We start from the raw sequence: 21,316 nt of genomic DNA on the forward strand, positions 1-21,316 counted from the left end.
GCTGGGGTACGGGGCGACTCCGCACGCGAATGAAACTGACATGGGAAGTTGGCCATTATTGTTATCATAATAACTGTTATTACCGCTACCAGCAGCAGCCCTCCTCTGCTATGGGGGGGTCCGGGGGGGGGGGGGGCGGTGTGTCATTCGGCCAGGATGACGCCGTCAAGTGCTGGGAAGCGACTGACTCTGAATGTAAAATAAAAAAGGTTGAATCACCCTGGCACTCTTTCAATTTCTCTCTCGCTCCCTGTTTCTCTCGCTCTCTCTCGCTCCCTGTTTCTCTCGCTCTCTCTCCCTCAGAAGCCATAGCCCCCACGCACAACATTAATCCCAGTTATACAAAAAACCTCCATCTCTCCTTATCGCGCTTCAGCAAATCTTCGCTTGCTGGGAACACTTTTCTTCTTACTTGTCATTTTACACCCCCCCCCCCCCCCACATAAAATTCCTCCGCTCTACCCCCAAACACACACACCTATCAATAGCTATTATTACTATGACTCACAACACCGCCATACAATACTCCATTTCAGATATGACTCTGTGCTGCCATCCAGTGGAATTTCACAAAAATGCATGTTGGCGGACGGCTGTGCTTTTCCACTTTATCAAAACAAAGCCCCCCCCCCCCCCCCCTTTCCTTTTTACCTCGTATTTACAGTTATTTGTGCCTTGCGAGGCAAAGACCATACCACATTCACAGGGCTTTTAGGATGTGACTAAGACAAGCTGCTTTTGTGTTTGATGAAAGCTTTTTTTTATGTGTGTGTGTGGAATACATTTCTGCCAAACCGCCCTCAGATTTTTCTTGTTTTGCAGGGAGAGATTCCCCATCTCAGCCCCGATCAGCGCCGCACTGCTGATCAGACTTTAAGGGCGTGCGCTCGGTACCGCTCGATCTGCTGGGACCTGGGGACGGGTCCTGCTCCAGTACCGCACATGGCGCTCGCCCCAGAATGTGTGCTCCAGGCCCCAGAATGTGTGCTCCAGGCCCCAGAATGTGTGCTCCAGGCCCCAGAATGTGTGCTCCAGGCCCCAGAATGTGTGCTCCATGCCCCAGAATGTGTGCTCCAGGCCCCAGAATGTGTGCTCCACGCCCCAGAATGTGTGCTCCAGGCCCCAGAATGTGTGCTCCATGCCCCAGAATGTGTGCTCCAGGCCCCAGAATGTGTGCTCCAGGCCAGGGCCAGTGGAACACAGACGGGACATAGTGCTGCTCGAAAACTCACACGCTGGACAGAGTCTCTACCGCCTGAAGCTGTCTGGGGGGAAAGAGGAAAAACTGGTTGCTCAGGTAAAGAGGGAGCGCAAATAACCGGTGCGTTCCACATTCACCTAAAAACACTGCCGGGACGGGTAGAGGAATCTATAGAGCAGCCAGCTCCCGAACCGTAAATAACCCCCCGCCCCCCAAGGCATCCCTTCTCTATCGGCTACCCTCTCTGCTCTCCTCTCCGTATGAATAACACCAAATAATATATATGGCAGGAGGACGGACGGCCTGCCCCCCTTTAAATAAAAACACACTGCGGTGGCGCTTCGCTGCTGACCAGGCCTCGGCCGCGTGCGCTAGGCCCGTTAGCCGTTAGCGTCTCAGGAGTCAGTATTTCAGTCTGTGGTCTGGATGCGTCTGCAACGAGAGCAACAGGCTCAGGTGGGAAACTCTCCAGGTTCCCTTTCCTGTCAGGATTTATCCGTGCGAACGGTCACCTGCGTGGCGCACTGCAGTCTTCTATCAGCCCTTCGGCATCAGGGATGTGTCTGCGTTTCATGCAAACGTCTGATCTTCATTATTTGATCAGTCCAGTCACTAGCGTGCTCCGACAGTTTAGCACGTTTCGTGAATGACAGCCGAACTCTGTTCTTCTGTCCCTGCATTAAGTGTTTTACCCGTTGAAACCGTGTTGGGGTGCTCACCCAATTAGCCAATTAGAGCCTGGGGTAATTGGTGGAAACGCAAACCAGGGGAGCTGTCCACCCAGGATCTAAATTTGTCCTAAACAAAATGTATTTAATGTGAACAACCAATTACTGTGGTGTTAGTTTTGCCACAATGAAATAAATGTCTGTTTATCTCATTTTACTCATTTGATTGGATCAGAATGCTGATAACTCAGGTAAACTTGGAGTGTCAAGCATCAAGACACCTATGCTGCAGGTAACATTAACTTACCCTGAAAAGGATGAATATACCCTGAGAAATATTATACCTGAGAAAAGTAAAAAGTAAATATAGCCTCATTAAGATTAATATACCCTGAGAAAGATTAATATAGCTTCAGAAATATTACTATACATTATAAAGAAATATTAATGTACCCTAAGAAATATTAACATACCCTGAAAAATAAGAATATATGAGCAAGATTACCCAGAGAAAGGGAATAATATGACTATTTTAGCTTCCAAAGGACAATTCAGGCTTTCAGTTACACGCAGTAAACTATCCCCCCACGTGGCAATCATCATCAATATCACCATCATCATCCTCTCTTTCAGACTTCTCCTCTGTTCCACCAGTATAGCCAAAACATCATCAAAAAAACGCCGCTAATTCTGTATATTTCGTCTACAGCGTGCGTGTAGTCGCACAGATATACATGGTCACGAGCACTTGTGTAGGCACATACGGGAAACAGCACGGGAAGATGACGAAAACGCTGTTTTCTAATTGCAAGCAGCTGGGTGCACGCTGCTAGGCGGAAGTGGAGAACGAGGAATGGGAACTGGGTGCAGTATTAAGTTCTTAATCACCTGACCAATTGCATAGAACCTTTATTTTGGTCGTCATTGTCCGCAGTCTTAAATTATTATTTTGTCAGGACGTGTTTAGTGAACAGTATCTGATCAAGTTAGCGAGATATTTTTTCGTATATAATGTATGGTACTTTTCCGTCGCTCTCACCATTGGCCCGTTGAAAGATGATCATGCCCTGATCCTTCTGAAAGACCAAACGAGCCGATAAATCCCTCTCAATTTAACACTGCTTGGGGGCATAGTGCATTTTCACTGGCACCGTTGTTCGTTCAAAAACATTTGTCGGCGAGCGAATGCAGCCTGTAACACTGAGTCAGACTCGTTACTCCAGCGCTGAGGTTGAGCGTGTCCGCGTCACAAAGTGCAGGTAATAGCTAATTTATACAAAGACAAAGTTCACTTTCCGGTTGTCAGAGTTGTGTAAAAACACCGGGGTTTCGACGAAAGAAGAACCCCGTCGCGGAAGCGAGGTTTGCTTTTTGTTAGTTTTGTATCTTAATTCTGTCTCTTCTCTCCGAAGCTGAAAACCCCATCACTGTTTCGGTTTATCTTTTCTATCATTCATTTATCATATTTTCTATCATTCGTTTAAGTCTAAAACTTCGATCTGCAGTTGAATCTGAATGGATTGTGTCTTGGTATACTTTTAAAAAACGAATTCGAGTTTGATCCGGCCCTTTCGATAGGTAGACCAAGGCCTAGTGACACTGACGTTTGTACTGCTTTTTTCTAATATAATTGGTGCAAGTGCATTGAAAATCGTTAAATAATTTCGGTCTAGCCTATACCAACGTCACACTTGGTTGTATTATTATTTATCGGCTCGCATTTCAAGGCGTGTGTAGTCTACATCGACATTCGGATGTATTTTCCAACATAAAAGTAATACATGATTCAAGTTAAAAATCAATAATTGTGCTGTTTCAGTAATCGTTATTTTTACGCGAGAAATTCACCCGACAAAAAAAACCAAAACACGTAATCGCACTTCTCTTCCCCCCCCCCCCCCCCCCCTTTCGCGTGCACGCACGCAAACCAGCATGCACACGCGCTTGTGTGCTCCGGTGTTTTCAGAACAAAGACAGACTGTATACTGCTATTTCAGTTAATTAGCAATAAATATGTATTTTTTTGTACATAAAAATAAATACCGTGCTTGAATAACAAACCTTTGAATTAATTCACACTCCTCCATTCTGTGGTTTTTGAATGTTCTTTTTCTGAATTTGAAATTGAAACGGGGAAGTGAAAGTGAGACTCTGCACTAGTAGGCTATGTGGTGGGTTGCTGGATTCCTGGATTTGGTGTTGTTGGGTTGTTAACACTTACAGGGTGCATGAATCTTTATAAAACCATAAACAGGCGGATGCAGACGCACATTTTTCTAATGTCTTCATGTGAAAATCGCAGCAGAGAAAGTTTTGCAAATGTAGAGTGTAGCCCCACTGGTTGCTTCTGCTTGATCCCATGTGGGGAAAGTCGTGTGAGAACCTTCCGGAATGCTCCACCGTCGTTCCTGTGCTGCCCCCCGCAGGATGTCGGGGCAGCTGCGCGTGGCGGTCGTGGGCGCCGGGGGGGCGGGGCTTTGCGCCGCTCGCCACATCCTGTCCCGCCAGGGCGTTTTCCGGCCCCCGGTAGTGTACGAGCTCTCCAGCGCGGTGGGCGGGACCTGGGTGTACGAGGACTGCACAGGCTGCCATGAAAACGGACTGCCCATTCATAGCAGCATGTACCGGGACCTCAGGTACAGGCCTCACCTGAGCACGCAGGTACCTGAGCACACAGGTACAGGCCTCACCTGAGCACACAGGTACCTGAGCACAAGGTACAGGGCTCACCTGAGCACACAGGCACAGGGCTCACCTGAGCACAAAGGTACCTGAGCACACAAGTACAGGGTTCACCTGAGCACACAGGCACAGGCCTCACCTGAATACAGGACATGTTCTTCACACACCAGCAAAACAGCAGGAAAACTGTTCTGAAACCACAGTCATCTTAAAGGCCAGATTTATTCTATTCTACTATTCTATTCTAGGTTTGGCTGCACCCTGCAAGTTTTTATCACACATGCACAACTTGGGCAGTACACTAACTACTGTAAATAATGACGCATTCAGAATCCCAGGTGGACACAGAACATTCTTGTGTTCCCAATATCATGCTTGGCTGTAGGTTGCTATAGTGACTTTAGCCTGTGAAGAGACTGTGAGCTTGTTCTTATATTTGATTTGACACACCCTCCTGCCCCCCCCTCCCCTCCCTGCAGGACCAACCTGCCCAAGGAGGTCATGATGTTCCCAGATTTCCCCTTTGACCCCCAGCTGCCCTCCTTTCTGCCCCATCAGGAAGTGCTGCGATACCTGGAGAGATACAGTCAGCACTACGGTATCACCCCTCACATCCGGGTACTGTCGCCATGGCAACACCCCTCACATCCGGATACTGTCGCTATGGCAACACCCCTCATATCTGGATTCTGTCACAATGACAACACCCCTCACATCCGGGTACTGCCGCTATGGCAACACCCCTCACATCCGGGTACTGTCACCACGGCAACACCCCTCACATCTGGGTACTGTCACCACGGCAACACCCCTTACGTCTTGGTACTGTCACTATGCCAATGCCCTTTACATCCAGGTACCATCACCATGGCAACACCTCTCACATCCAGGTAGTCATTATGATGACACCCCTGGCATCCAGGTGCCATCACCATGGCGACACCCCTCGCTCACATCGAAGTTCTGCCACATAGGTGTCAGTTGTGAACTTCCCTCCCATAATTTTACCCACATTTCTAGCCTGGTCTGCTTAAGGAAAGGAACCCAAGACAGGGGTCATTTCATCTAACAATGCAGGTTCGAATATTCATATGTTCCACGCAAGCTTTAAATACACCTGCATAAGCATCAAACCCAGTTAAAACCAGAACACTAATGGAAAATTAATAGTCATTTTGGCTGTTTTTTTCTGTTTTTGATTATGGACACGATGATAAATATACATCCCATGTGCTCAGTTTGAAACAGTGGTGGAGGAAGTGAAGCCAGTCACCATGGAGACGGGGGAGGGAAAGCTGACGTGGGAGGTGACATCATCAGGTGGGCAGTGTGGACGAAGGACAGAGACGTTCGACGCCGTGTTTGTATGCAACGGGTAAGAGGGGCGAAACGTCTGCCCCACAGCGGGGGGGCAAAAAACCCATCCTGCCATCAATCTGAGAACCCCAGGCAGCCAGAAACAGTCAGATACGCCGATCTCAGCCATGGAGAAAAACCGCGGAGCTGACCCTTTTAGCGGGCGTGCAGAGGGTCCGTACTCCGAGCACAGGGAGGCGTGTACGAGCACTGGGGAACGGCCCTGACTGCTGTCACAGATGATTCATACTCAAGACCAAACTGCCAACTTTCACATTCCTTCCACCTGGTACACTTTTCCCTCGTTCCGGAAAGTCCAGCACTATTGGCTGCTGCTACCCTGCCAGTGCAGCCAGCAAATCAGAACACTCAACCTCAGCACTGGCAGCGAAGTTTTGACCATTGCAAACATCCAGCCGACTATCTGGTTATTTCAGGCAACCTGTGATATATAATCATGCTGACCTCTGACCTTTGAACTCTTTCTCTCTGCAGTCATTACTCTGACCCCCACCTGCCCTCCATCCCAGGACTGGAACACTTTAAAGGTGCAGCTGCACACCTGTTTGTCTGTTTCTCTGCCTGTCTGTGAGGGTGACTGTTCTACCTGCATGTTTTTGTCTGTCTTTGTGTTTTAACCTCCTTGGGGCCTTAAGAGTCTGCCACTCTCAGCAGTACCCCTGAACCGTAACGACAGCTCTCAAGCCCCAGCCAGATTTCACACCAGTGCTCATTTTTTATTTCAAACACTCAGACCTCTAATCAAACAGAAGTTGGTTTGTGTTCAAGCGAAGAGTCGCTGCCCTAGAAGTGGGTGGGAGAATAACCCAGGCGCGACTCGTTCCAGAAAATCAATATTTCGCAGAGCATCGTGCCCCTGCCGAGATGTGAGATTTTAGGCACTCTGTCTCTGTCAGGGTGGCTGAATCATATTTCGAGATGGTGAAGATTGGTTCCGCGCACTCCATCATCGCAGCGCTGTTTGAAAGCAAAAGGCCACGGTAGCGATGGCAGCAATACCGCTATCTGGCCGCGATCTCGGCGACCATTTGAGGTCATTTTTATACGTTTATCTGCGCGGTGTGAGTGGAATGCTTGTTTTCTTGGGTATAGCTGCAGTCCTGCTGGCTTGTTGTCTTGGGTATAGCTGCAGTCCTCCAGGCTCGTTTTCTTGGGTATAGTCGCAGTCCTCCTGGCTTGTTGTCTTGGGTATAGCTGCAGTCCTCCAGGCTCGTTTTCTGGGTATAGCTGCAATCCTCCAGGCTCATTTTCTTGGGTATAGCCGCAGTCCTCCTGGCTTGTTGTCTTGGGTATAGCTGCAGTCCTCCAGGCTCGTTTTCTGGGGTATAGTCGCAGTCCTCCAGGCTTGTTTTCTTGGGTATAGCTGCAATCCTCCAGGCTCATTTTCTTGGGTATAGCCGCAGTCCTCCAGGCTCGTTTTCTTGGGTATAGCTGCAATCCTCCAGGCTCATTTTCTTGGGTATAGCCGCAGTCCTCCAGGCTCGTTTTCTTGGGTATAGCTGCAATCCTCCAGGCTCATTTTCTTGGGTAGCCACTGAAGAAAGGACAACACCGATCATCCCGAGTGTGAGCTTTAGTGTGCTTTTTTCTCCTCTGTGCTCCTCTGAATGCCTTTAAGGTTGGCTGTTCCTCCTCTGGAGAATTAAAGGAAATTTTCTCCAAATTTCATCAGGCGCATACGTTGTTCTTATGTCTTATGATTATTGCGATGTTAATAAATGCTGTAAAGACAGCTTGATCCAACTTTTTTAAAACCAAAAAACCAGTCTTCATATTTGGGTTTGCAATGCAATTCAAATAATATTACTACTAAAGATACGGGTGAATAAGATGCTCATTAAGGTACAGGTGAAGTATCATAGCCAGGATTGGCAATGAACTATAGGAGATTAAGGCACAGGGAAACGCACAAAAATCACAGTGTACGCCAACTCAACATTAAGTTTAAAAGGTGGGAACACCGCGGACATACTGCCGTGCTGGACTAACAGAGGACAGGCACTTGCACAAATATGCGTACGACCCGAATTTGAAATCACAAAATTGTGGTGGACAAAATCCATGGATGCCAGACTTGTGTACTTTTCATATGAAACAGGAGATGAGCTCATTAGACCTACGTCATTAGGAGGTCTTTGTCAAGCTTTGAGGAGCACTCTCTTGTAAGTGTACCCAGTACAACACATTATTCTGGCTGGGTATGTGCTGTATGCAGATTGTGAAAAGTTTTTCTGTGTTTGGCTGAATTTGTTCACTAGGATCAGGGCCTGAGGCTGCTCCTCTCTGTCGCTCCCTACAGGCACCCTGTTACACAGCCACTCCTATCGCTACCCAGACCCTTTCGCTGGCCAATCAGTGGTGGTGCTGGGGGCGGGACCGTCAGGATTGGACATCTCCTTTGAACTAGCAAGCGTCAACGCCCAGGTGACCCCACCCCCGCTTTTTCCTGTGTCCCAGTCTCCACATCCAGTCTCTGCTGAAGTTGGTACATTTGTATGAAAAGCAGACACTAGATCTTTCCAAAGCATTGAGTAGAAGCGGTAATGTGAATCTAATAAAGTATTTTAACCAATGAGAGAAAATGTGAGAAACACACTGATATTGTGATAATGACAGCTTTTCAAATACAGTGTAGCTCATATTTCCTTACATGAAAATATTTTTTTGTGATTTTCTCCTCATTTCGAATGGATTCAATGCCCAAAAATGGGATGCCTCCACACGCTGGACCCCCTCCCATGTCTGGCTGGGTTCCCAAACTTACCTCCCTCATGCTTGTAGGAAGTCCTTTCAAGGTCCCATTCACACAAATACAAGACCTGTAAAAACTTTCTGTTAGTCTAAATCTGTGACATTCCAGGCAGTCAGTAAAACACTATAAAAGCATCCTCAATGTCCCTGAAAATAAACCCTGCTCCAGGATCAGCTTTTCCCCAAACACAACTATTCCAGGAAAAACGGGAAATCTGACCCAGGATCAATCCCTTAGGAAACAGCACAGGACAGGAAGCTTTTCAGGATCATCTCTCAGAAGAAATGTAAATCCAAGAACTTAACTTTTAAAGCACCTCTGTAAAAAATGTTCTTTTGAAGCACTTTTAGCTCCTTCACTTTTTGTTAAAATTTGCAGGTTTTTTGAGGAGCGCGAGTTCCCCAGCTTAGCGGGATGAGTCACACTGCCAAGCCCCTTCCTGAATCACACCACTCTGCTCTTATGCACCACACCTCAGGCACTTTTTAAACACCCCCCCCCCCCCTGCCTTCCAGGTCACTCTGAGTCACGGCAGACCCCCCCTGCAGTTCCCCCTGCCCCCCCAGATCCAGCAGGCCCCCCCGGTGTGCAGGGTGCTGAAGGACGGGGCAGTGCAGTTTCAGGACGGGGAAGTGGCCCACCCCCAAGTGCTCCTGCTCTGTACAGGCTACAGGTTCAGCTACCCCTTCCTGGACCCGACGCAGCTGGGCCTACAGGTGCAGACTCACCTGGTCTCCCCGCTCTACAAGCACCTGCTGCCGCCTGCCTGCCCCTCCCTCTTCATCGTAGGCGTGTGCAAGGTCATCTGCCCCTTCCCCCACTTCCATTCGCAGGTCAGGCCCCGCCCACTCGGCCACGCCCTTCCGGGCAGAGTCATACTATTATTACTAACGGCTTACTTACAAACTCTCAAAGTCTGCATGTGCCTCTATTCTCCCCACCTCTCCTTCCCGCTCTCTCTCCTGCTCTTGATCTCTGCCTTTGTCTGTCTGTTCCTGTACTTTCCTGTCATTCTCACGCCCTCTCTTTCTCTCTCCTTCTCTTTCTCTCATTCTCTCCTGCCGTCTGTCCACTCTTCCGGCCCCCACCCCCTCTCTCTCTCCCTCTCCCCCTCTCTCTGTCTCTATGCAGGTGCAGTTTGCTCTGGCGGTACTAGAGGGCACCGTTTCCCTGCCCTCGAAGGCAGAGATGGAGGAGGAGGTCCAGAGAGAGATGGAGAGGAAGCTGGCGGAGGGGGTGAAGCCCCAGCACCTGCTCAATTTGGAGTGGAGCCAGTGGGAGTACTACCAGGCCCTGGCAGGCATGGGGGGGTTCAGCCCCCCTCCCCCCGTCACTCAGAGTCTGTATGAGGAAGTGCGGCAACAGAGGCAGAGACACCCGCAGAAATACAGGCAGCTGAACTATCGACTCATCAGTGACACGCAGTGGGAAGAGGTGGAACTGCAGCCTAACAGGCCGGAGGACTGGGACAGAGTGACTGAGACACAGGAGAAGGAGAGGTTGGAGAGAAATGTGGATTAAAACCCTGGAGCAGATAAGGGACACTGAATGCAACAAGCGCGAATCCACAATAGCTGCGACCGCACACACGCATACATCCATGTGTGTGTGCATCCACGCACACACCCTCACAAACACCTGACCTCTTCTTTGGCTCATGGCCATTTTGTTTCACAGCAGCTGAACGTAACAGTTCTAGTGAACAGGCTCAATTAGTGATTTCAACACAGAAACTGAGTAGGTGGCAAGACTGAGGTTAACGCTCCTGTGAGAAAAGCCATGATAATGTGCTTTTAGAGAGCTCAGCATAACACCTGATGGATGTTCAAAACCTTTTGAAAACATTCAGTCATTGTTTTCAAAGGTACAGAGATCATAGTGGAAATGTATTCCTACCTAACATTAAAGCAAGTATTGTGTTTAAACATAAAATATGAAAAGGATAATGAAACAAATTTTTAGATAATTAAAGCTTTGAAAATCATAGTGTTTTTCAAAATGCCAACGCAAAAGACGTTTCAGAAGAAAATGCGAGAGAGGTTTTTTTAAAAAATAGGATCAGGTAGACATAGTCCAAACAATAATAAAATTAATTGCAATTAAATGTCTTGTTTGATTATTTGAATTTTATCCATGATGTATGATTTAAAAAGTAACTGCTTCCAAGTGATCTCGTGTCATTTTGCATTTCTCTGTAGTTTAAAATTGCGGAATTTACACCCATGGCTGGGAATCTGCTCTCAAAAATGGCATGCCACTGTCTCTGTGGCGCAATCGGTTAGCGCGTTCGGCTGTTAACCGAAAGGTTGGTGGTTCGAGCCCACCCAGGGACGTGACTGCTTCCATTTTTTAAAATTAAATCAGTGGCCAGGGCTCGGAGAGGTCACGATGGCGGTAAACCTGTACACGTACACATGCAGTAATCCCACCCCTGTGGCATGATGCGGGCCCAATGGCTTTAGCCCTGCACACACCCTGCCCCTGCAGAAGAAAATGCTGACCAGGGAAAGTAGGAAACAGGTCAGCAAGTCCAGGAAGTGATCATACAAATGTTGCACACAGGCCAGAAAATTCAAATGCATATGAAGGTCCCAAAGTCCCAAGCCCACCCACCCTTTCATCTTTTTGAGACTTTGGAACGCCAGGATAGTAAGAAATGAAAAGAATTGGCCAATCAAAAGCCACATGGCGACAAAGAATGTCGTGGCCTGACAGGGTCCGTATGATTACCCAAAAAAAGGGCTCCAAGAGGAGGGCCAGTGGCGCAATGGATAACGCGTCTGACTACGGATCAGAAGATTCCAGGTTCGACTCCTGGCTGGCTCGTTAGCTTTTGCCTATTGTGAGTTAACAGCCCATGAGTACAACTACTGTTTGCAAAAAAGAAAAAAGAAAAAAATGAGTTCACATCACGACTGACAGTGATTCCCTGTTAAACTGAGATGAGTTGAATACAAATAAGGTCAGATCACCTGATCCTGCTCCCGCTGTCCCCTTGGCAAGTACCTCTCACACACCCAACCCTAAACTTAGCAATGGTAAATATACAGGCCTACGCTGATTTCATTTTCCATCCTTACAGCATATACAGGAAAAAACAGGCCAGCAAATGCAGAAAAGAGGTCAACAAATGCAGGGAACATGTCAGCAAATGCAGGGAACAGGTCAGCAAATGCAGAGAACCAGTCAACAAATGCAGGGAACAGGTCTGAAAATGCTGGAAACAGACCAGCCAGATCAGGAAATGGGCATGCAAATGTTACACACAGGCCAGATAATTGAACAGCAAATGCACAAAAAAGACAGCACTACAGGAAAGAGGCCAGAAAATGCAGGAAATGGGCCAGAAAGTTCAGGAAATAGGCCTGCAAATGCAGGAAACAGGGCAGCAAAAAAAAAAAAAACAGGCAGGAAAACAAATACCATAACACAGTAGCGTGGCCGAGCGGTCCAAGGCGCTGGATTTAGGCTCCAGTCTCTTCGGAGGCGTGGGTTCAAATCCCACCGCTGCCAAAACAGATCCTTTATGCAAAAGCTGAATTTAAAAACACATGTAGCTGTAACTGTATCTGTGCTCATCCGAAATCTAGTGATCTGCAGTATCTGAAGATACTGCTCCCTGCATGCTGAGTAGATCGGGCTGTGCCTGGATCATATTTCTGCTTCTGGTCTTATTTTCTCTTTGTTGACCATTGATTTAAATTGAAACCAAAGTCCCAGGTAAGCCCGCCCACTCTTTCATTTATTTGAGACTTTGGAACGGAAAGCCAGGATAGAAAGAAATGGAAAGAATTGGCCAATCAAAAGCCACATGGCGACAAAGAATGTCGTGGCCTGACAGGGTCCGTATGATTACCCAAAAAAGGGCTCCAAGAGGAGGGCCAGTGGCGCAATGGATAACGCGTCTGACTACGGATCAGACGATTCCAGGTTCGACTCCTGGCTGGCTCGTTAGCTTTTGCCTATTGTGAGTTAACAGCCCATGAGTACAACTACTGTTTGCAAAAGAAAAAAATGAGTTCACATCACGACTGACGGTGATTCCCTGTTAAACTGAGATGAGTTGAATACAAATAAGGTCAGATCACCTGATCCTGCTCCCGCTGTCCCCTTGGCAAGTACCTCTCACACACCCAACCCTAAACTTAGGAATGGTAAATATACAGGCCTACTCTGATTTCATTTTCCATCCTTACAGCATATACAGGAAAAAACAGGCCAGCAAATGCAGGGAACATGTCAGCAAATGCAGGGAACAGGTCAGCAAATGCAGAGAACCAGTCAACAAATGCAGGGAACAGGTCAGAAAATGCTGGAAACAGACCAGCCATATCAGGAAATGGGCATGCAAATGTTACACACAGGCCAGAAAATTCAACAGCAAATGCACAAAAAAGACAGCACTACAGGAAATAGGCCTGCAAATGCGGGAAACAGGCAGGCCAAAAAAAAAAAACAGGCAGGAAAACAACTACAATAACGTGGTAGCGTGGCCGAGCGGTCCAAGGCGCTGGATTAAGGCTCCAGTCTCTTCGGAGGCGTGGGTTCGAATCCCACCGCTGCCAATACGGCTCCTTTATGCAAACGCCGCGTTTAGAAACACATGTATCTGTACTCATCTGAAATCTAGTGATCTGCAGTAACTGAAGATACTGATTCCAGCATGCGGAGTAGATCGGGCTGTGGCTGGGTCAGTTTTCTGCTTCTGGTCTTATTTTCCCTTTGCTGACCTATGATTTAAATTGAAACCAAAGTCCCAGGAAAGCCCGCCCGCCCTTTCATCTTTTTGAGACTTTTGAACGGAAAGCCAGGATAGAAAGAAATGGAAATGCTGGAAACAGACCAGCCAGATCAGGAAATGGGAATGCAAATGTTGCACACAGGCCAGATAATTGAACAGCAAATGCACAAAAAAGACAGCACTACAGGAAAGAGGCCAGAAAATGCAGGAAATGGGCCAGAAAGTTCAGGAAATAGGCCTGCAAATGCAGGAAACAGGCCAGCAAAAAAAAAAAAACAGGCAGGAAAACCAATACCATAACACGGTAGCGTGGCCGAGCGGTCCAAGGCGCTGGATTTAGGCTCCAGTCTCTTCGGAGGCGTGGGTTCGAATCCCACCGCTGCCAAAACGGATCCTTTATGCAAAAGCTGAATTTAAAAACACATGTAGCTGTAACTGTATCTGTGCTCATCCGAAATCTAGTGATCTGCAGTATCTGAAGATACTGCTCCCTGCATGCTGAGTAGATCGGGCTGTGCCTGGATCATATTTCTGCTTCTGGTCTTATTTTCTCTTTGTTGACCATTGATTTAAATTGAAACCAAAGTCCCAGGTAAGCCCGCCCACTCTTTCATTTATTTGCGACTTTGGAACGGAAAGCCAGGATAGAAAGAAATGGAAAGAATTGGCCAATCAAAAGCCACATGGCGACAAAGAATGTCGTGGCCTGACAGGGTCCGTATGATTACCCAAAAAAGGGCTCCAAGAGGAGGGCCAGTGGCGCAATGGATAACGCGTCTGACTACGGATCAGAAGATTCCAGGTTCGACTCCTGGCTGGCTCGTTAGCTTTTGCCTATTGTGAGTTAACAGCCCATGAGTACAACTACTGTTTGCAAAAGAAAAAAATGAGTTCACATCACGACTGACGGTGATTCCCTGTTAAACTGAGATGAGTTGAATACAAATAAGGTCAGATCACCTGATCCTGCTCCCGCTGTCCCCTTGGCAAGTACCTCTCACACACCCAACCCTAAACTTAGCAATGGTAAATATACAGGCCTACTCTGATTTCATTTTCCATCCTTACAGCATATACAGGAAACAGGCCAGCAAATGCAGAAAAGAGGTCAACAAATGCAGGGAACATGTCAGCAAATGCAGGGAACAGGTCAGCAAATGCAGAGAACCAGTCAACAAATGCAGGGAACATGTCAGAAAATGCTGGAAACAGACCAGCCATATCAGGAAATGGGCATGCAAATGTTACACACAGGCCAGAAAATTCAACAGCAAATGTACAAAAAAGACAGCACTACAGGAAAGAGGCCAGAAAATGCAGGAAATGGGCCAGAAAGTTCAGGAAATAGGCCTGCAAATGCAGGAAACAGGCCAGCAAAAAAAAAAAAACAGGCAGGAAAACAACTACAATAACGTGGTAGCGTGGCCGAGCGGTCCAAGGCGCTGGATTAAGGCTCCAGTCTCTTCGGAGGCGTGGGTTCGAATCCCACCGCTGCCAAAACGGATCCTTTATGCAAAAGCTGAATTTAAAAACACATGTAGCTGTAACTGTATCTGTGCTCATCCGAAATCTAGTGATCTGCAGTATCTGAAGATACTGCTCCCTGCATGCTGAGTAGATCGGGCTGTGCCTGGATCATATTTCTGCTTCTGGTCTTATTTTCTCTTTGTTGACCATTGATTTAAATTGAAACCAAAGTCCCAGGTAAGCCCGCCCACTCTTTCATTTATTTGCGACTTTGGAACGGAAAGCCAGGATAGAAAGAAATGGAAAGAATTGGCCAATCAAAAGCCACATGGCGACAAAGAATGTCGTGGCCTGACAGGGTCCGTATGATTACCCAAAAAAGGGCTCCAAGAGGAGGGCCAGTGGCGCAATGGATAACGCGTCTGACTACGGATCAGAAGATTCCAGGTTCGACTCCTGGCTGGCTCGTTAGCTTTTGCCTATTGTGAGTTAACAGCCCATGAGTACAACTACTGTTTGCAAAAGAAAAAAATGAGTTCACATCACGACTGACGGTGATTCCCTGTTAAACTGAGATGAGTTGAATACAAATAAGGTCAGATCACCTGATCCTGCTCCCGCTGTCCCCTTGGCAAGTACCTCTCACACACCCAACCCTAAACTTAGCAATGGTAAATATACAGGCCTACTCTGATTTCATTTTCCATCCTTACAGCATATACAGGAAACAGGCCAGCAAATGCAGAAAAGAGGTCAACAAATGCAGGGAACATGTCAGCAAATGCAGGGAACAGGTCAGCAAATGCAGAGAACCAGTCAACAAATGCAGGGAACATGTCAGAAAATGCTGGAAACAGACCAGCCATATCAGGAAATGGGCATGCAAATGTTACACACAGGCCAGAAAATTCAACAGCAAATGTACAAAAAAGACAGCACTACAGGAAAGAGGCCAGAAAATGCAGGAAATGGGCCAGAAAGTTCAGGAAATAGGCCTGCAAATGCAGGAAACAGGCCAGCAAAAAAAAAAAAACAGGCAGGAAAACAACTACAATAACGTGGTAGCGTGGCCGAGCGGTCCAAGGCGCTGGATTAAGGCTCCAGTCTCTTCGGAGGCGTGGGTTCGAATCCCACCGCTGCCAATACGGCTCCTTTATGCAAACGCCGCGTTTAGAAACACATGTATCTGTACTCATCTGAAATCTAGTGATCTGCAGTAACTGAAGATACTGATTCCAGCATGCGGAGTAGATCGGGCTGTGGCTGGGTCAGTTTTCTGCTTCTGGTCTTATTTTCCCTTTGCTGACCTATGATTTAAATTGAAACCAAAGTCCCAGGAAAGCCCGCCCGCCCTTTCATCTTTTTGAGACTTTTGAACGGAAAGCCAGGATAGAAAGAAATGGAAATGCTGGAAACAGACCAGCCAGATCAGGAAATGGGAATGCAAATGTTGCACACAGGCCAGATAATTGAACAGCAAATGCACAAAAAAGACAGCACTACAGGAAAGAGGCCAGAAAATGCAGGAAATGGGCCAGAAAGTTCAGGAAATAGGCCTGCAAATGCAGGAAACAGGCCAGCAAAAAAAAAAAAAACAGGCAGGAAAACCAATACCATAACACGGTAGCGTGGCCGAGCGGTCCAAGGCGCTGGATTTAGGCTCCAGTCTCTTCGGAGGCGTGGGTTCGAATCCCACCGCTGCCAAAACGGATCCTTTATGCAAAAGCTGAATTTAAAAACACATGTAGCTGTAACTGTATCTGTGCTCATCCGAAATCTAGTGATCTGCAGTATCTGAAGATACTGCTCCCTGCATGCTGAGTAGATCGGGCTGTGCCTGGATCATATTTCTGCTTCTGGTCTTATTTTCTCTTTGTTGACCATTGATTTAAATTGAAACCAAAGTCCCAGGTAAGCCCGCCCACTCTTTCATTTATTTGAGACTTTGGAACGGAAAGCCAGGATAGAAAGAAATGGAAAGAATTGGCCAATCAAAAGCCACATGGCGACAAAGAATGTCGTGGCCTGACAGGGTCCGTATGATTACCCAAAAAAGGGCTCCAAGAGGAGGGCCAGTGGCGCAATGGATAACGCGTCTGACTACGGATCAGAAGATTCCAGGTTCGACTCCTGGCTGGCTCGTTAGCTTTTGCCTATTGTGAGTTAACAGCCCATGAGTACAACTACTGTTTGCAAAAGAAAAAAATGAGTTCACATCACGACTGACGGTGATTCCCTGTTAAACTGAGATGAGTTGAATACAAATAAGGTCAGATCACCTGATCCTGCTCCCGCTGTCCCCTTGGCAAGTACCTCTCACACACCCAACCCTAAACTTAGCAATGGTAAATATACAGGCCTACTCTGATTTCATTTTCCATCCTTACAGCATATACAGGAAACAGGCCAGCAAATGCAGAAAAGAGGTCAACAAATGCAGGGAACATGTCAGCAAATGCAGGGAACAGGTCAGCAAATGCAGAGAACCAGTCAACAAATGCAGGGAACATGTCAGAAAATGCTGGAAACAGACCAGCCATATCAGGAAATGGGCATGCAAATGTTACACACAGGCCAGAAAATTCAACAGCAAATGTACAAAAAAGACAGCACTACAGGAAAGAGGCCAGAAAATGCAGGAAATAGGCCTGCAAATGCAGGAAACAGGCCAGCAAAAAAAAAAAAACCGGCCGGAAAACAACTACAATAACGTGGTAGCGTGGCCGAGCGGTCCAAGGCGCTGGATTAAGGCTCCAGTCTCTTCGGAGGCGTGGGTTCGAATCCCACCGCTGCCAATACGGCTCCTTTATGCAAACGCCGCGTTTAGAAACACATGTATCTGTACTCATCTGAAATCTAGTGATCTGCAGTAACTGAAGATACTGATTCCAGCATGCGGAGTAGATCGGGCTGTGGCTGGGTCAGTTTTCTGCTTCTGGTCTTATTTTCCCTTTGCTGACCTATGATTTAAATTGAAACCAAAGTCCCAGGAAAGCCCGCCCGCCCTTTCATCTTTTTGAGACTTTTGAACGGAAAGCCAGGATAGAAAGAAATGGAAATGCTGGAAACAGACCAGCCAGATCAGGAAATGGGAATGCAAATGTTGCACACAGGCCAGATAATTGAACAGCAAATGCACAAAAAAGACAGCACTACAGGAAAGAGGCCAGAAAATGCAGGAAATGGGCCAGAAAGTTCAGGAAATAGGCCTGCAAATGCAGGAAACAGGCCAGCAAAAAAAAAAAAAACAGGCAGGAAAACCAATACCATAACACGGTAGCGTGGCCGAGCGGTCCAAGGCGCTGGATTTAGGCTCCAGTCTCTTCGGAGGCGTGGGTTCGAATCCCACCGCTGCCAAAACGGATCCTTTATGCAAAAGCTGAATTTAAAAACACATGTAGCTGTAACTGTATCTGTGCTCATCCGAAATCTAGTGATCTGCAGTATCTGAAGATACTGCTCCCTGCATGCTGAGTAGATCGGGCTGTGCCTGGATCATATTTCTGCTTCTGGTCTTATTTTCTCTTTGTTGACCATTGATTTAAATTGAAACCAAAGTCCCAGGTAAGCCCGCCCACTCTTTCATTTATTTGCGACTTTGGAACGGAAAGCCAGGATAGAAAGAAATGGAAAGAATTGGCCAATCAAAAGCCACATGGCGACAAAGAATGTCGTGGCCTGACAGGGTCCGTATGATTACCCAAAAAAGGGCTCCAAGAGGAGGGCCAGTGGCGCAATGGATAACGCGTCTGACTACGGATCAGAAGATTCCAGGTTCGACTCCTGGCTGGCTCGTTAGCTTTTGCCTATTGTGAGTTAACAGCCCATGAGTACAACTACTGTTTGCAAAAGAAAAAAATGAGTTCACATCACGACTGACGGTGATTCCCTGTTAAACTGAGATGAGTTGAATACAAATAAGGTCAGATCACCTGATCCTGCTCCCGCTGTCCCCTTGGCAAGTACCTCTCACACACCCAACCCTAAACTTAGCAATGGTAAATATACAGGCCTACTCTGATTTCATTTTCCATCCTTACAGCATATACAGGAAACAGGCCAGCAAATGCAGAAAAGAGGTCAACAAATGCAGGGAACATGTCAGCAAATGCAGGGAACAGGTCAGCAAATGCAGAGAACCAGTCAACAAATGCAGGGAACATGTCAGAAAATGCTGGAAACAGACCAGCCATATCAGGAAATGGGCATGCAAATGTTACACACAGGCCAGAAAATTCAACAGCAAATGTACAAAAAAGACAGCACTACAGGAAAGAGGCCAGAAAATGCAGGAAATGGGCCAGAAAGTTCAGGAAATAGGCCTGCAAATGCAGGAAACAGGCCAGCAAAAAAAAAAAAACAGGCAGGAAAACAACTACAATAACGTGGTAGCGTGGCCGAGCGGTCCAAGGCGCTGGATTAAGGCTCCAGTCTCTTCGGAGGCGTGGGTTCGAATCCCACCGCTGCCAATACGGCTCCTTTATGCAAACGCCGCGTTTAGAAACAGATGTATCTGTACTCATCTGAAATCTAGTGATCTGCAGTAACTGAAGATACTGATTCCAGCATGCGGAGTAGATCGGGCTGTGGCTGGGTCAGTTTTCTGCTTCTGGTCTTATTTTCCCTTTGCTGACCTATGATTTAAATTGAAACCAAAGTCCCAGGAAAGCCCGCCCGCCCTTTCATCTTTTTGAGACTTTTGAACGGAAAGCCAGGATAGAAAGAAATGGAAATGCTGGAAACAGACCAGCCAGATCAGGAAATGGGAATGCAAATGTTGCACACAGGCCAGATAATTGAACAGCAAATGCACAAAAAAGACAGCACTACAGGAAAGAGGCCAGAAAATGCAGGAAATGGGCCAGAAAGTTCAGGAAATAGGCCTGCAAATGCAGGAAACAGGCCAGCAAAAAAAAAAAAAACAGGCAGGAAAACCAATACCATAACACGGTAGCGTGGCCGAGCGGTCCAAGGCGCTGGATTTAGGCTCCAGTCTCTTCGGAGGCGTGGGTTCGAATCCCACCGCTGCCAAAACGGATCCTTTATGCAAAAGCTGAATTTAAAAACACATGTAGCTGTAACTGTATCTGTGCTCATCCGAAATCTAGTGATCTGCAGTATCTGAAGATACTGCTCCCTGCATGCTGAGTAGATCGGGCTGTGCCTGGATCATATTTCTGCTTCTGGTCTTATTTTCTCTTTGTTGACCATTGATTTAAATTGAAACCAAAGTCCCAGGTAAGCCCGCCCACTCTTTCATTTATTTGAGACTTTGGAACGGAAAGCCAGGATAGAAAGAAATGGAAAGAATTGGCCAATCAAAAGCCACATGGCGACAAAGAATGTCGTGGCCTGACAGGGTCCGTATGATTACCCAAAAAAGGGCTCCAAGAGGAGGGCCAGTGGCGCAATGGATAACGCGTCTGACTACGGATCAGAAGATTCCAGGTTCGACTCCTGGCTGGCTCGTTAGCTTTTGCCTATTGTGAGTTAACAGCCCATGAGTACAACTACTGTTTGCAAAAGAAAAAAATGAGTTCACATCACGACTGACGGTGATTCCCTGTTAAACTGAGATGAGTTGAATACAAATAAGGTCAGATCACCTGATCCTGCTCCCGCTGTCCCCTTGGCAAGTACCTCTCACACACCCAACCCTAAACTTAGCAATGGTAAATATACAGGCCTACTCTGATTTCATTTTCCATCCTTACAGCATATACAGGAAACAGGCCAGCAAATGCAGAAAAGAGGTCAACAAATGCAGGGAACATGTCAGCAAATGCAGGGAACAGGTCAGCAAATGCAGAGAACCAGTCAACAAATGCAGGGAACATGTCAGAAAATGCTGGAAACAGACCAGCCATATCAGGAAATGGGCATGCAAATGTTACACACAGGCCAGAAAATTCAACAGCAAATGTACAAAAAAGACAGCACTACAGGAAAGAGGCCAGAAAATGCAGGAAATGGGCCAGAAAGTTCAGGAAATAGGCCTGCAAATGCAGGAAACAGGCCAGCAAAAAAAAAAAAACAGGCAGGAAAACAACTACAATAACGTGGTAGCGTGGCCGAGCGGTCCAAGGCGCTGGATTAAGGCTCCAGTCTCTTCGGAGGCGTGGGTTCGAATCCCACCGCTGCCAATACGGCTCCTTTATGCAAACGCCGCGTTTAGAAACACATGTATCTGTACTCATCTGAAATCTAGTGATCTGCAGTAACTGAAGATACTGATTCCAGCATGCGGAGTAGATCGGGCTGTGGCTGGGTCAGTTTTCTGCTTCTGGTCTTATTTTCCCTTTGCTGACCTATGATTTAAATTGAAACCAAAGTCCCAGGAAAGCCCGCCCGCCCTTTCATCTTTTTGAGACTTTTGAACGGAAAGCCAGGATAGAAAGAAATGGAAATGCTGGAAACAGACCAGCCAG

At 47.1% G+C, this 21,316-nt stretch overlaps 1 protein-coding gene, 1 long non-coding RNA gene and 19 other non-coding genes across 23 annotated transcripts in view; 20 read left to right on the forward strand and 1 right to left on the reverse strand.

Moving 5' to 3' along the window:
• Positions 1-2,630: 2,630 nt before the first annotated feature.
• LOC118236508 (flavin-containing monooxygenase FMO GS-OX4) lies at positions 2,631-10,784 on the forward strand. Of its 3 annotated transcripts, none has more exons than XM_035434954.1 (8): positions 2,631-2,733; positions 4,296-4,505; positions 5,031-5,169; positions 5,790-5,926; positions 6,403-6,455; positions 8,228-8,352; positions 9,196-9,513; positions 9,812-10,784. In XM_035434954.1, the coding sequence occupies exons 1-8, from the start codon at positions 2,723-2,725 to the stop codon at positions 10,199-10,201; spliced, it is 1,383 nt and encodes a 460-aa protein (XP_035290845.1). In that variant the 5' UTR covers positions 2,631-2,722; the 3' UTR covers positions 10,202-10,784. The 3 variants fall into 3 exon arrangements, with proteins under 3 accessions (XP_035290845.1, XP_035290844.1, XP_035290846.1); XM_035434953.1 differs by lacking the exon at positions 2,631-2,733 and adding an exon at positions 2,740-3,128; XM_035434955.1 differs by lacking the exon at positions 2,631-2,733 and adding an exon at positions 3,100-3,231.
• The window catches only part of LOC118236509, a 39,548-nt gene continuing 25,025 nt past the window's right edge, over positions 6,794-21,316 (reverse strand). The window contains exons 2-3 of the long non-coding RNA XR_004767053.1: positions 8,693-8,747; positions 6,794-7,462 (exon numbers count right to left, since the gene is read on the reverse strand). This is a non-coding gene — a long non-coding RNA (uncharacterized LOC118236509). The remainder of the gene's footprint in view (positions 7,463-8,692; positions 8,748-21,316) is intronic.
• On the forward strand, positions 10,940-11,013 carry trnan-guu. The gene has a single exon. It is a non-coding gene; the product is annotated as a tRNA-Asn (tRNA).
• trnar-acg lies at positions 11,434-11,506 on the forward strand. Its single transcript has one exon. It is a non-coding gene; the product is annotated as a tRNA-Arg (tRNA).
• Positions 12,112-12,193, forward strand: trnal-uag. The gene has a single exon. It is a non-coding gene; the product is annotated as a tRNA-Leu (tRNA).
• On the forward strand, positions 12,559-12,631 carry trnar-acg. The gene has a single exon. It is a non-coding gene; the product is annotated as a tRNA-Arg (tRNA).
• On the forward strand, positions 13,164-13,245 carry trnal-aag. The gene has a single exon. It is a non-coding gene; the product is annotated as a tRNA-Leu (tRNA).
• Positions 13,725-13,806, forward strand: trnal-uag. The gene has a single exon. It is a non-coding gene; the product is annotated as a tRNA-Leu (tRNA).
• trnar-acg lies at positions 14,172-14,244 on the forward strand. Its single transcript has one exon. It is a non-coding gene; the product is annotated as a tRNA-Arg (tRNA).
• trnal-aag lies at positions 14,837-14,918 on the forward strand. Its single transcript has one exon. It is a non-coding gene; the product is annotated as a tRNA-Leu (tRNA).
• Positions 15,284-15,356, forward strand: trnar-acg. The gene has a single exon. It is a non-coding gene; the product is annotated as a tRNA-Arg (tRNA).
• trnal-aag lies at positions 15,949-16,030 on the forward strand. The gene has a single exon. It is a non-coding gene; the product is annotated as a tRNA-Leu (tRNA).
• Positions 16,511-16,592, forward strand: trnal-uag. The gene has a single exon. It is a non-coding gene; the product is annotated as a tRNA-Leu (tRNA).
• Positions 16,958-17,030, forward strand: trnar-acg. Its single transcript has one exon. It is a non-coding gene; the product is annotated as a tRNA-Arg (tRNA).
• On the forward strand, positions 17,602-17,683 carry trnal-aag. Its single transcript has one exon. It is a non-coding gene; the product is annotated as a tRNA-Leu (tRNA).
• Positions 18,164-18,245, forward strand: trnal-uag. Its single transcript has one exon. It is a non-coding gene; the product is annotated as a tRNA-Leu (tRNA).
• Positions 18,611-18,683, forward strand: trnar-acg. The gene has a single exon. It is a non-coding gene; the product is annotated as a tRNA-Arg (tRNA).
• trnal-aag lies at positions 19,276-19,357 on the forward strand. Its single transcript has one exon. It is a non-coding gene; the product is annotated as a tRNA-Leu (tRNA).
• On the forward strand, positions 19,838-19,919 carry trnal-uag. Its single transcript has one exon. It is a non-coding gene; the product is annotated as a tRNA-Leu (tRNA).
• On the forward strand, positions 20,285-20,357 carry trnar-acg. Its single transcript has one exon. It is a non-coding gene; the product is annotated as a tRNA-Arg (tRNA).
• trnal-aag lies at positions 20,950-21,031 on the forward strand. Its single transcript has one exon. It is a non-coding gene; the product is annotated as a tRNA-Leu (tRNA).

This window comes from Anguilla anguilla, chromosome 9 (assembly GCF_013347855.1).
Source record: "Anguilla anguilla isolate fAngAng1 chromosome 9, fAngAng1.pri, whole genome shotgun sequence".
NCBI lineage: Eukaryota > Metazoa > Chordata > Actinopteri > Anguilliformes > Anguillidae > Anguilla > Anguilla anguilla.

Bases quoted from the DNA above. Each gene is read 5' to 3' on its own strand.
- LOC118236508 (XM_035434953.1), top strand. From the start codon at position 3,055: ATGCAGCCTGTAACACTGAGTCAGACTCGTTACTCCAGCGCTGAGGTT. The intron at 3,129-4,295 runs GTAATAGCTAAT...TGCCCCCCGCAG, and splicing joins GTCCGCGTCACAAAGTGCAG to GATGTCGGGGCAGCTGCGCG. The intron at 6,456-8,227 runs GTGCAGCTGCAC...CGCTCCCTACAG, and splicing joins AGGACTGGAACACTTTAAAG to GCACCCTGTTACACAGCCAC.